The following is a 14,966-nucleotide window of genomic DNA, read 5'->3' on the forward strand; positions in this document are numbered from 1 at the left end:
TTCCTCTGCCTTTTCTAAAACCAGCTTGAACATCAGGAAGTTCATGGTTCACATATTGCTGAAGCCTGGCCTGGAGAATTTTGAGCATTACTTTACTAGCGTGTGAGATGAGTGCAATTGTGCGGTAGTTTGAGCATTCTTTAGCATTGCCTTTCTTTGGGATTGGAATGAAAACTGACCTTTTCCAGTCCTGTGGCCACTGCTGAGTTTTCCAAATTTGCTGGCATATTGAGTGCAGCACTTTCACAGCATCGTCTTTCAGGATTTGAAATAGCTCAACTGGAATTCCATCACTTCCACTAGCTTTGTTCGTAGTGATGCTTCCTAAGGCCCACTTGACTTCACATTCCAGGATGTCTGGCTCTAGGTCAGTGATCACACCATCGTGATTATCTGGGTCGTGAAGATCTTTTTTGTACAGTTCTGTATATTCTTGCCATCTCTTCTTAATATCTTCTGCTTCTGTTAGGTCCATACCATTTCTGTCCTTTATCGAGCCCATCTTTGCATGAAATGTTCCCTTGGTATCTCTAATTTTCTTGAAGAGATCTCTAGTCTTTCCCATTCTGTTGTTTTCCTCTATTTCTCTGCATTGATCTCTGAAGAAGGCTTTCTTATCTCTTCTTGCTATTCTTTGGAACTCTGCATTCAGACGCTTATATTTTTCCTTTTCTCCTTTGCTTTTCATTTAAGAGTTGTTCAATGAATGTTTGTTGAGTGAATGAATAACAGAAGTGAAGAGCATAGCTAATTGATTTTCCAGGAAATCACAAATCAAAAGGTAAACTTTTTAAGAGGTATTCTTTTGTGCTGTATATTCTTAGGAGGCTAGCAAACTCAATGTTAATCTCATACTTTCTGCATACTTAGCCACAAACTTACTGTCTTTAATTAGAAGATCATTGTCTCAGTTCCTGGAAAAGAAGTATTTCTTTTCTTTCCTGTTTAAAATGCTTCTAACATTTCAGGGTAAACAATTTATTTAGAGTAGCTCTTTTTAATGGGAGAAGGCGATGGCACCCCACTCCAGTACTCTTGCCTGGAAAAATCCCATGGGCGGAGGAGCCTGGTGGGCTGCAGTCCATGGGGTCGTGAAGAGTCAGATACGACTGAGGGACTTCCCTTTCCCTTTTCACTTTCATGCATTGGAGAAGGAAATGGCAACCCACTCCAGTGTTCTTGCCTGCAGAATCCCAGGGACAGGGGAGCCTGGTGGGCTGCCGTCTCTGGGGTCGCACAGAGTCAGACACAACTGAAGTGACTTAGCAGCAGCTCTTTTTAAAAAAGGAATAGAAGCACACTAGTAGATTTAACAATTAGAAACAATGCAGTAGATTCTCCACTTCATGGATCCAAGCCAGGAAATGTGCAATGTTTGTGATTTATACGCATTTGCAAATACAAAGGCTATCTGGCATACTGTTATATGGTTTGCTCTATACTGCTATTACCATGAAATATTACTCAGATTTTCTTAAGATCATGAAAACAAAGCTGAGAAAAAGGAGTCCAACAAATGTTATATGTAATAATATTTTACTTCATTTAGAAATAAAATCATTTCAGTTATATTAATATAGAGAAAGATTACTACTTCTCAGAGACAAGACCCTCCCATAAAAGAACTGCAACCAATTATATGACTATTAATTAAGTAGGCCATCTAGAAAATATATTTGCAAAGTGGCCAATAAGCACCTGAAAAAATGTCCAATATTAATCTCATTAGGAAACTGGAAATACAAACCACAATGAACTACCACCTCCCAGCCCCTAAGATGGCTATCAAACAAACCAAAAATTCCAAGAAAGCAAGTTATGGTGAGTATATAGAAAAACTGGAACCTTCATATATTCCTGGTGGCAATGTAAAACTGCCACTGCAGAAAACTTGGTATTTCCTCAAAAAGTTAAACCTATAATTAACCATATGACCAAGAAATTCTACCCCTAGGTGGAATACCCAAGAGAACTGAAATGTAATGTTCGTACAAAAACTTGTACACAAATGTTCACAGCACCATTACTCACAATAGCTAAAACGTGGAAATAACCCAATGTCCATCAACTGATGAATGGATAAACAAAGTGCATCCATATGATGGAATATTATTCAGCCATTAAAAAGAATCAAGTACAGACACATGCTATAACATGGATGAATCCTGAAAACATGCTAAGTGAAAGAAGACAGCCATAAAAGGCCATTATTGTATGATTACACTTACATGAAATGTCCAGACACAGAAAGTAGACTAGTGGTGACTGAGAGCTCATGAGGTTTGAGGGAAATGAAGGAGTGACTAATATGGGTACAGTTTCTTTTTGGGGTGATGAAAATATTCTGGGCTCAGATAGTGATGGTTGCACAACCTTTTGAATGGACTAAAAGCCACCACTCTGCAACTTTTAAGACATATCTTTATTTTTTAAAGTAATCTCACAGTTACGTTCCCCAGCTTAAGAAATAAAACATTATAGATACAGCTGAAATACCCTGTATATCCTTCCCTGATTACATTTGTCTTCTACTCCCATCAGAGATAATCATTAAGTTGATGTGCTATTATCATTCCTATGTACAGCATTATAATTTCACTATATACATATAAATCCCTTACAAGATGCATTATTTGGGCTGTGTGTTTTTAAATGGTATCATGCTTATGTAACTTTTATAGGTTGTTTTTTTTTTTTATCACAAAGCAAAGTTATCATGACAGTTAAGTAGTTCAGAAGAAGGACAAAATACATGACAGTAAAAGGTTTACAATAATCACTGCAGAGACTGAGAAAGAGAAATGCAGCAGTTTTCCAGGCAGTGTGGAGGTCTCAACTGAGACTAAAGCCAACATCCATGTATATATACATTGGATCAAATGTCTCCTAGAATTTCCTGAGTGTTGGCATAGTAGTAAATAATCGACTCACCCAGAATATAATTCTGGAAATAGGAAGCTGAGATAGAATGAAGAATAAGGTCACTGAACATGTGGAGACCAAAGAACCAACAGGTCAGGAAGGTAGCTGAAGAGTACATAGACAATGACATCATACAAGATGCTGGCAAGAGCTGAGATAGAGTGGAAGCCTGAGAGCCAGGTGCCAAATTCTAAAGAACAAGGGAGATTACCCAGTGAGTGAGTAAAATGACAGAAAAGAGCAGGGAGGAAAGTTGGCAGAGTCTAGAATACAGGATTAACCACCACAAGCAAGTAGAGAAATAATGTCCTAGAAGCAGCACTGGGGAGTGAAGAGGACATCCATCAAACCATCAATTATGAGGTACCTTGGATGTGAAAGAAAAATTATTTTTCATACAAGAAACTCCAGATTCAGTGACCCCCATGGACTGTAGTCCGCCAGGCTCCTCTGTCCATGGGATTCTCCAGGCAAGAATACTGGAGTGAGTTGCCATACCCCGCTCCAAGAAGGACATGGGCTTATACAACTGACCAAGGTGAATAAAAAAGGGGAAATACACCTAAACTTCTATGACAACTTTAAAAAATCAGCTATACATGTTTAAGACAAGAGAACTTGGTAATTTCATGTGGAAAGGTCAGAGATTAAAAGCAATTAAGTATAACTACCCTCAAAAGCGCCGAAGAATTGATCTTTTTGAACTGTGGTGTTGGAGAAGACTCTTGAGAGTCCCTTGGACTGCAAGGAGATCCAACCAGTCCATCCTAAAGGAGATCAGTCCTGGGTGTTCACTGGAAGGACTGATGCTGAAGCTGAAGCTTGCGAAGAGTTGACTCATTGGAAAAGACCCTGATGCTGGGAGGGATTGGAGGCAGGAGAAGGGGTCGACAGAGGATGAGATGGCTGGATGGCATCACCAACTTGATGGACATGAGTGTGGGTAAACTCCAGGAGTTGGTGATGGACAGGGAAGCCTGGCATGCTGCGATTCATGGGGTCGTAAAGAGTTGGACACGACTGAGTCACTGAACTGAACTGAACCCTCAAAAGTGTCTTGGTCACGATTAACACAGCTACAGGTATATATTAAACTATGGTAAGGAGAATTTGAACTTTATTTTTCAAAATTAAGATTAAATAATTCAAATGTATTGTTATTTAAACAAATGTTAATTGGAGAAAAGAAATGCCTTTCTTTTATCTATGTTTTAAGCAACTTTTCATCAACAATAAAATGAAACATAAGTAGTATACAAATTTTTGATTAAACTTCTTAAAAAGGGGAAAAATCTTAATTACACAGCTTCATTATTATAAATGATAATAATTTGTGATTTGTTCTTTCCCTAATTAGGTAATAGAGTTCAGTTCAGTCACTCAATTGTGTCAGACTCTTTGCGATCCCATGGACTGCAGCATGCCAGGCTTCCTTGTCCATCACCAACTCCCAGAGCTTGCTCAAACTCATGTCCATTGAGTCGGTGATGCCATCCAATCATCTTATCTTCTGTCATCCCCTTCTTCTCCTGCCTTCAATCTTTCCCAGCATCAGGGTTTTTTCCAATAAGTCAGTTCTTTGCATCAGGTGGCCAAAGTATTGGAGTTTCAGCCTTAGCATCAGTCCTAACAGATTAAGACTCTGCCTGCTGTTCTAGGAGAGTTCATAATTTTTATCAATTGACAAAAAATGAAAGCATACATTCTGAAGTAAAGAAGTAAATGAAGCCACCTTAAGTTACTTGTTTATTTCAATACCATTTTCTTTTAAAAATTCATGAAATATTATTTCATTAGTGTTATGATGTTTATGTAATAGATTAAAACTGGAAAAAGAAAAAAGTAAAACTGCCTCAGATTTTCCTCCATTTACTTCCTCTTGAGGGAAGATGGATTTATGTTAGGTTTTTTGTAATATGTTTCTAAAGATTAAAATGTCCCAATTTTAACCATATACTACTATTTTTAAAAGAAAAACTCTTTCAGATGCTTAAAAAAAACAACAAATGTCCTCGAGTCCCTAATTTTGATTTTTCCTGTCATCAATATTATAAAACCTTTCCTTGATGATCAAAAGCTATAGGTATTGGTAAGCATTAACACAAATCCAGAGCATGTTCTTGTCTTTCTGTTTTCACATTACCAAACCTAACCAGGCATATCATAGTTCTCCAATTCACAAAGTACTCATACTACATAATCTGAGACTTTTGCAACCATATATTTTAAAGTACTCATTGAGCCCTGAAAAGCAAATGCTATCATTCAAGTTCTAATTACATGCTACTTGGGTTTTACAGAACAGAAAAATATAAATACTATACTTCCTGAATTCATTTTTTGACCACAAGCAACTTCCAAAATAAATGCCCAAAATACTTTCTGAATGTATCACTGTGCAAATAGCTCAACCACTTGGCCTATTCAAATTATGTTCTAGTTTCTCCTTATGTTGCTTCTACTTGATAAATTGGTCAATAAATGCCAAGTCAAATATGCAAGTAAATATATTTTCATTGTTATTGGCAGACATATAATTAACTCTGAGAATAAAAGAAACAAGAAATCAATTTATGATTACTTCTTCAGTTCTTCCCATTCGTCATTTACATTGTAATTGTGGTTCCACTTTAAAGATCTTTATATACACACACACACACCCCATGTTGACTATATAATAAATCAAATTATTTCAGTTATAAATTAGTACTGTATGAACTGTGAACCACATATGTTAATTGTATTAGTAAAAGCAATTGTATTATTACCCACATATATGAGCTGATTAAAAAGCAATGTGCATTCATGAGCCTATATTAATTAGTAATTTCAGCAAATGTTTCCAAGCAATGCTAGGGATTTGCTCTTTCTTCTCTCAAATAAAATTATTTGAATCGGCTTTTTATGTATGTGTATATATCAACAAACTACATTTCCATTTTCAGCAAAATAGGCTTTTAACTGAGAAAATATTACAAAGAGTAAACTTACTATTTTTCTAAAAATATTCAAGACTAAACCTTTTTTTTCTTAACATTTGTTATCTGCCAGGTCAATATTTTTGCCAATCCAGGAAATACATATTTGCACAAAAACTTACATCACTATCCTTTTAAAAATACTGCCCTAGACTAGATGCAAAAGCTTCAGACCCTATTATACATGAATTCCATGAAGAAAAAAGTTTAAGATGAGCTTTAAAAAATGTTTTAATAAAATACACTGTCATTACTCAATTACTACTTTCATTATTTTCATTTGTTTTTAAATTATATACCATGAACAAGTCATTTAACCTCTCTTTTTCCTCCCCCAAAAAGGGGAATTAATGATGTTGCCTCATCACAGTATTCCCGGCAGGATTAAAAGAGTTAATACAAGGGAAGCATCTAGAACAGTGCCCAAAATACAGTAAGTGTGCAATAAGTGTTAGATATGCATTACTTAATTCCATATGTTTTGCCTATTACTTGTATTAGCTTCTAGTTAACAATTCTGAAAGTATCTTAATTATTTTTAAAGAGGAAATTAAGCTACACCATGACATTCTCAAAACTTTGCCCATGCCATCAGCTTTTAGAATTATTTTTAGCAGTTAGTTTATCTACTACTCACAGGCAAAATAGGACCTAAGGTCTCACTGAACCATATTTCCAAATTCTATTTTAAAAGACAGTACATCCTGAATATTCATTAGAAGGACTGATGCTGAAGCTGAAACTCCAATACTTTGGACATTTGATGCGAAGAATTGACTCACTGGAAAAGACCCTGATGCTGGGAAAGACTGAAGGCAGGAGGAGAAGGGGCTGACAGAGGATGAGATGGTGGATGGCATCACCGACTCGATGGACATGAGTTTGAGCAAGCTCCGGGAGTTGGTGATGGACAGGGAAACCTGGCATGCTGCAGTCCATGGGGTCGCAAAGAGACATAACTGGGCGACTGAACTGAACTCTCCCTATTACCTCCCTTTAGTACTCATTCATTCAAAACACTAATGTATACTGTGTGTTATGGAATACAGGCTGTGGGAATAAAAGATGGTTAAGAAAAAAATTCCAAATACATTGCCCACAAAAGAATGAGGGATACAAACACAAATATAAGTATGCTCTGTTTAATGATAAGGTGATATCCCAAATGCTACAATAAAAACAATCTTTCCAAGATGTACAAGGGAGGGCTCTCGGGTGGTGTTTGAACAAGAAAGGAAGAACTAAAGAAGCTTGAGAGGTGAAGAAAGAATCTATGATTATTTTATCCAAAAAGAGAACTGGAAATTTCTCACAGTGTTAAGCCTATTTGACTTATTTTAGCCAACAGACTTCGTCAAACAGATTTCCCATTGCACACTGCTCATATAATTTATCTTTAGGAGCTGGATAAATATTTTTGTATGGCTGTCTGCCCTCCACTCATAGCAAGGCTATGGGTGACCTATTTGGATGATGTGCTTAGTTCCCATCCTCCCAGAGCTCAGAGAGATCTTCCAAAACCCACTTTTATCACACCATTCCCTAATCAAAATCCTGCAATGGTTTCTTCCTATTCCCAGGCATCAACCCCTGCTTTGAGAGATTTCTCTCCACAAATGCCTTGCCTATGCCTCCCTTTTGTTCATATTCCCCCCCTGCTTCAAATACTTTTCTCTTACTATTATACTTCACTCTGCCTCTCCAAAATGCTATCCACATTTCAAAATCCACCTTGAAGATATCATCAGATTCCTTTGTTTCTGTGTAAAATAACAGAACTTTACAAATGCTGCAGAAAAGACTGAATGCTAGTGAAAAAAAATGATTCCTCTGGATGAAAGACATTCCAAAATGTGGCAGAAAACTGAAAAATAAATGGTAAGATGCAAGGAGGGTTCCAGAGGGAGGGGACATATTTGTACCCGTGGCTGAATCATGTTAATATATGGCAGAGGCCAATACAATATTGTAAAGCAATTATCTTCCAATTAAAATAAAATGTGAAAAAAAGAAAGTCATTATAATAAAAAAGGTAGAGATTCCTTTGAAAGTTACATTCAATTGTTTCATCAACACAACACACTTCTTAAATTATTTATTCTTCTAAACTTATTTCCCACACCAACTACTTAATTGAATCATTCTTTTTCCAATGGCATTATGCTCTTTTGAAACGTTAACCATTCCACAACACGGACCATGAATTCTTCATGACTTACACTGGTTTCTATAGGACAAATTCATGTTAGGGTGGAAGGTGTCACCAGATTCAGAACTTTAAATATTACCAGACAGCATGGAACACTCACTAACATAGTAGCATGCTTCATGATGGTGGGTGGGTGCGTGTGTGTTTGTGTGTGAGTCTGTGTGAGTCTGTGTGTCTTTGTACATGTTCATACATGTCCGATTCTTTGTGACCCCATGGACTGTAGCCCACCGGGCTCCTCTGTCCATGGGATTCTCCAGGCAAGAATACTGGAGTAGGTTGCCATTTCCTCCTGGAAGGGATCTTCCCCACCAAGGGATCCAACCTGCATCTCGTGAGTCTCCTGCACTGGCCGGAGGATTCTTTATCATAATCACCACAGGGAAGGACAACTAGTTAAATAGTATCAAATTCTCAAAAAAGTCAAATAAAAACACCTTTTCAAGTGATAATGAGCAAGTTCTGCATGTCAATACCTTAGATTCCAACTGGATTTTCTCTTTATTCAGCTGCTCTGCTGCTTTCTTAATTTTCTCACGACATCTGTTTATTTCCGACCTTACTGTAATAAAAATTAAATGCTTAAACATGTCCATCTCTCTGGAGTCCCTATTCTGGGGCCTGTGATAAGACACCTTTCGGCTGTCTTTCCCCGACCCCTCACTATCCTGCCCACTGTCCCCGGCCTTCCCTCCGGCTCCAAGCCCCCAACTCAAACAGCAGAGTCCCTGACCTTCCCGCATCAAGCGGCGACTCTCCTCTGCCTGGTGCTCGGAGAATATGATGTGCTGGAACAAAGACTCCAGACTCATCTCAGGCCGCGCTCCTGCCGCTCCCGTCTTCGTCCTTAAAATATTTTATAACCGAGTCTGAGGATCCTGGAAAGCAGAAAGAAGCCTGATTCCAGGGTCATTTCTGGTTCGGCCTCCAGAGGCCTGTCCCCGGCCTGTCTTTCCCCCGCCCCCCGCCCAACAAGGACGGGGCCCCTACGGGGTGAGGTGAGGCCCAAGGCTCCAGGGCCTCAAGTTGGACAGACTTTTTTTCCCTTCTGTGCGCCTTCGTTTCTCCTGTGACCTGTCTCAAACTGCCTTGCTCCTCTGGCTGAGCGCAGCTCCCCTCAGACAAGGCCTTGGCCCCTGTGCGGGGTTCTTTTTCGTTCTCGTTGGGGGTGGAGAAAAAAAAATGGAGTCACCGAGGCCTGAGCTTTGGAGCAGTTTGGACAGCAGCCCTTTCTGGGCTCGGGCTTTGCCTCTCATTTCCCTGCTCCGCAATGCCCAGTCTCAAATAGAAAGTCCTCAAAGCAATCTCTCAGCAAAATACGTACTTGCAACAATATAGTGGGCTGCACACCTAGCAGAAGGCCTCACCTCGCGGGGTTCTCTGGGAACTGAGCCTACGGTGTCTCGTTGGGCCCATTACGCGCATTCAGTTGTTTTGCTTGGTTCCGCTCTGGCAATGTGGCCCCCAACAGTCTTTAGGTCGTCCTGGGAGTTGGAATGATCTGTCTCCAAGGCACAAACCCAGTCTTATAATAAAGTGCAAAGTGCCTGTGATTCTAAATATAAACTTTTGCAAAGTCTTATCATTTGACGATGGGAAAGACTGCTATAAATGTACAATGTCTGACATTCGCCTTAATCATTCCTTTGTAATCAGGGCATATCTTTTTTGTCTGCTTTTAAATTAATCACTGCCTTTTGTAATCAAGCTGTGGTAATATTAACACTTCAATATCTGCGTAATATGTGTCAGAGACCAAAGTGGTTGCTAATTAAAGCTTAAACATGAAAGGCACCTTTGGGACTTTGGTATGGGATTTTTATATTAAAAAATAAAATATTTTTAGTTTCAGTAGGTCAAAATATTAAGATTATAATAAACATTTGACTTTCTGTCTAAATGTTAAATTCAAAGTGGCTAAACTTTAATGAAATGTATTTAATATTAAGTAAAAAATGGTAAATGTAAATTCTGTCACATCATTTGTATAATAAACTTAATTAAAATTTCAATAATGCTATAGCATAATTGGTTATAAATGTTAACCTTTTTTCAAGACTTGTATGCAAAAACTTAATTTTTAAACTTTATTATAAAAAACACATACTAAAAAGTGTAATGAAGTAGAAAATAATTTCCCATAAATATATCATTCAGAAGCAAATGTTAATAATGTTTTGGTTATTGCCCTTCAGGTAATTCCTCACCATGCATTTGCATTTTTTCTTTGCAAATGCATGGTGAATAAGTAATAATAATAGTTATTATCTGTTCAGTATTTGCCAGGTACTATTCTGAACACTGTAAGCCCTTTTGAGATGATTTTTACTATTACCTTCAGAGCATAGTTGAGGAAACTGAGGCACAGAAGTTAAGTATTTTGCCAAGATTGCACATCTAGTATGTAGCAGAGCAAGCTCTGAGATCAGAGGCCATGAATTTGATTTTGGATTCTGCTCTTTTTCCTTCTTATTACAGCACAGGCATTTTACCATTTCATTGAAAACTCTTTTATTAATACATTTTTAGAACTTCATAGTCTTCCGTCATATGGATGCATGTGTAAAATTTACATATATTGACATAAATTTGACTTTTATCTGTTCAGCAATGGAAAACAAAGCTGAAATTGTGGTGTGAACCATTTTTCTTTGAGCACTCGTTTGGAGGCTTATGAACTATGCCACAGCAATCATCAAAGGAAAGGGCTTCCAGAAGATAAATTATATTACTAATTAATATCACTCCCTTCAGAATGATTTCCTGTGGACTTGCAGTGGGAGCATCCTCACAAGGGGGCTGGTTTTCAAAAGCATGCTGCTCTTTAGCATTCTAATTTTATTAGTTACACTCAAACTCACATTTATTATTTAACATGCTCTTTCTGTGCTAAAACTTGGCAGAGAAAAATTTGGGCAGACTTTAGGGAGCGTCGCCTTAGTCACACAGGAGTATGGAAGAGAACACCGCTGGAAATTCTGGGGAAGGGGCATGGGAAATATGGCTTTTTCATCTTTTGTAGTCTTCTTCACCTCTCAGAATATTTTTGTGCTTTTAAATCCCAAGTTTGAGTCTTCTTAGAGGTATCACACCTATAGGCTTTAGCAGGATTTTTCATTTTATTTATAGGCACAAACACAATTATGCAAGGTCACAATTCTTAAAAGTGTTTCATAATAATGAGTGAAAGTAACATATTAAGATATTGCTGTCCTGTATCAAGCTTTATTAAAACATTTTCCGTAGTGTTAAGATATTTTTTCTTATAGATATGCATGCTAATTACATTCTATAATGTTTAGAGCAAGAGTAGCATTACTTAAATTTATGCCAAATAAAAATTATATGTGACATGGCAAAACTAGGGCATTCTATTTTCTGAAAATATATATTAAAACCTAAAAAGAAAGATGATTCATTCAACAACTGTTTAATGACTCTCTGCTATTCATTCAACAAATATTATTGAGCATATCCTATGTGCCATATTAGAGAAACAACAACAGGATTTAATAAAAATAGAACTACATAAAAAGTATTTTTCTTCCCCCGGATATTCTAACCTCATTGGAGAATTATTATATTTTTCAGCATCTTGGCAGCAGTATAAACAACTGCTTTCAGATGTTTAAACAGATGTTCTTTAGAAAGAAAGCCAATTATTTGTGTTATGATACCCACATATGATTCTCAGATCTAAACTTTCCATCTGTACATGTTTCACTGAATTGCGTACCTATGGAATATAAAAGTTGAGATCACTCACTGCCTCTCAACCTCATATTTTTGTTCATAATAACACTAGCACCTGGTTATTGAGCCATCGATAATTGCTTTGCTAGAAGGCCTTATATGGGGCTATATTGCTCTTGTGATTTAAAATGCATTTCCTTTCCTTTCTTAGATTGATGACTTCCCTAAGTTCTAAACCAGGCTTGCAAATATCCACTAGCCCAGGGCATATATATTGCAATGAAAAGAAGAAAAGTAATTCATTTGTTTTATGATTTTCTTAGGGCATCTGCCAAAAAGAAAAAAAAATGTGGGTTCAACCAAGTTTAACAACCATTTATTGAGTATCTACTAAGTGTAAAATCTCTGGTAGCTACTATGGGGGATACAAAATTATAAGATACAGGCCCTGCCCTCCTGGAGGTCATAATCTATCAAATGGGACATAGCAGGCATGACTCCTGGTAGGCTGTGTATGAGAGCTTCACGCTGATGTGATGGAAATATGGCAGGGAGGAAAAGAATGTCTGACGTAGGTGATCTGGGAAGACTTTTCAGAAGGAAATAAAATACGAGCTGGATTTTAAAGGAGGATAAAACTTCAGTAGATAGCATGTAAGGGAGAAAAAAAGCAGAAACTTAGATGATGCCAATTTTTGGACAGTGTTTAACATTTTTATGTATGTGATGGAGATTCCCGTAATGTTCGCTAGCTGGTGAGTGGCACCAGCTAAATCAGAATTGCTTTACGCAGTCAATCTGGCAACGGGTTAGAAGCACTAGAAAGGAAAGGCTAACAGCTAACATGTATTAACAACTATGTTCCAACCACTGTTTGAGACCTTGTCATGCTTTCATTAGTATAATCAATCCAACAGCCCGATGAGATCAATGCTTTTATTATTTCCGAGTTAACAATCAGAGAAGCAAGGCAGAGAGAGCTCGTCTTGTCTTGTCCCAAGGTCACATATAATACTAGCTAAGAAGTAACAGAGTCAGGATTTGAACCCTGATAATCTCTTAAAGCAAACACTTAATCACTTCATCTACTGCCTCCAAAAATAAAAGGCTGGAGAAAATGAGACAATTTCAGCATCTCTGTTAATATTTCAAGACAGATACATTTTCTAAAAAATACTTACCTTCAACAAATTAATGTCATATTTTTAAGACACCTTGCAGATTTCTAGAATTTGGATTAGTAACACAATGCATCTATTACAAGTTAAAATTAAATGTGATATAAAGCAAAATAATTGAAGATGGATCATATTTGTTATAAATGTTTATTTAACCAGCTACATATTAATACGTAAAACTAAGAAATGAAATTAGTATGAAACTAAGAAATGAAACTATTTGGTGAAGAATCCACCTGCAATGCAAGAGATGCAGGAGATGTAGGTTCAATCCCTGAATGGGGAAGATCCTCTTGTGGAGGGTGGTGCATGGCAACCCACTCTAGTATTCTTGTCTGGAGAATCCCATGGACAGAGGAGCCTGGCACGCTACAGTCCATGGAGTCACAAAGAGTCAGACACGACTGAAGAGACTGAGCATAACATAGCACATACGAAGTATATTAGTTTCTTAATATTTTTATTAGATTCCTACAGCTGCTATAACAGAGTACCACAACTGGGTGGTTTAAAAAAACACAGAAATTTATCTTGTCACAGTTCCGGAGACTAGAAGTCTGAAATCGAAGTGTCAACAGAGTTGGTTCCGTTAGGCCCTCTGAGGGAGCGTCTTCTCTGCGCTTCTTGTTAGCTTGCTGTCCTCACCGGTAGTCTCTGGCCTTCTGAGTTCTTTGGCAGGTACATCACTCCTATCCCTGCGTCCATTGTTCCTTGGCGGACTCCCTGTGTGTCCCTGCCTCTTTGTCTGTTCTTCTCTCCTTATAAGGACACCAGTCATATTTGATAAAGAGCCTACCCTACTTCAGTATGACCTTATCTTAGCTAATTCCATCTGTAACAACCCTATTTCCAAATAAGGTCACATTCTGAGTTATTGGGGGGTTAGGACTTCACGTCTCTTATTGGGGATTGCAAGTAAAATCATAACAAACCTTAAAAGTTCAGTTGCGGGAAAGAATTATGATTCTTTTAATTTTAAGATTTATTTCTATTACAATCAAAGCATTTGTAGTGGTTTAATTGACTTTAGAAAAGATCTTGCACAATCCTCTTATTTTTTAGATGTTAACACTGAGGCCTGGAGGATGATGGATTTTCCCAACATTGCACAGGCAATTAACGTCAGAGCTACGTCTAGAACTCCCTCCTAATTCCTTCTGCTCCAATAAAAGATCTGTTTTGTTCACCAGTGGCTTTCAACTACTTCAGTTAAAGCAACTCCTCTTTTATCTTTTTCTATATTGAACTTTCTAGTAAGAGTTTGAAGAAAGGGTATCACAACTAGAGTACAGAGCAGGCCTCAGGCAATTATCTACTGCAGGAGCCCGTCCTCCTTAAGGAAATCAGGTAGATAGATAGATGGAAGGAGAGACAGACAGAGAGAGACACACACAGAGACAGGTAGACAGATGTAGAGAAAACACAAGTGCATATATACGTATGTAAGTATTGACAAACAAATATACTCACATATAGATTCATATGTGGGTATATACAAACATATCCATGGGGTCGCAAAGAGTCCGACACGAGCGACTGATCTGATCTGATCTGATATACAAACATATATATATATATATTCACATATACATGATGAAATCATATATATAATATAAATGCTTTAAGGTTTTCATTTTTAGACAGAAATGAAAGTAAACTGTCAATTCTTAGTTACTGATTAAGAAAAACAAACTTCTATTTTTTGGTTGTAAAATATACTGCAGAAATTCCATTAACATGTGTGTGTGTGCTCAGTTGCTTCAGTTGTGTCCCACGTTTTGTGATCCCACGGACCATAGCCCGCCGGGCTCCTCTGTCCATGGAATTCTCCAGGCAAGTATACTGGAGTGGGTTGCCATGCCCTCCTTCAGAGGATCTTCCTGACCCAGGGATCGAATCTGAGTCTCTCTCATCTCCTGCACTGGCAGGTGAGTTCTTTACCACAGATGCCACCTGGGAAGCCCAATTAACATATTCAGTTCAGTT

The 14,966-nt window shown here is 37.7% G+C and overlaps 1 protein-coding gene across 1 annotated transcript in view; it reads right to left on the reverse strand.

Moving 5' to 3' along the window:
• Positions 1 to 9,469, reverse strand: part of CCDC172 (coiled-coil domain containing 172) — a 57,880-nt gene extending 48,411 nt beyond the window's left edge. The window contains exons 1-3 of the mRNA XM_010859289.1: positions 9,434 to 9,469; positions 8,843 to 8,987; positions 8,586 to 8,671 (exon numbers count right to left, since the gene is read on the reverse strand). Of these exons, the coding sequence (XP_010857591.1) occupies positions 8,586 to 8,671; positions 8,843 to 8,921 (165 nt within the window). The 5' untranslated portion in view covers positions 8,922 to 8,987; positions 9,434 to 9,469. The remainder of the gene's footprint in view (positions 1 to 8,585; positions 8,672 to 8,842; positions 8,988 to 9,433) is intronic.
• Between the last annotated feature and the right edge of the window lie 5,497 nt (positions 9,470 to 14,966).

This window comes from Bison bison, unplaced genomic scaffold (assembly GCF_000754665.1).
Source record: "Bison bison bison isolate TAMUID 2011002044 unplaced genomic scaffold, Bison_UMD1.0 scf7180017864456, whole genome shotgun sequence".
In the NCBI taxonomy this organism is placed as follows: domain Eukaryota; kingdom Metazoa; phylum Chordata; class Mammalia; order Artiodactyla; family Bovidae; genus Bison; species Bison bison.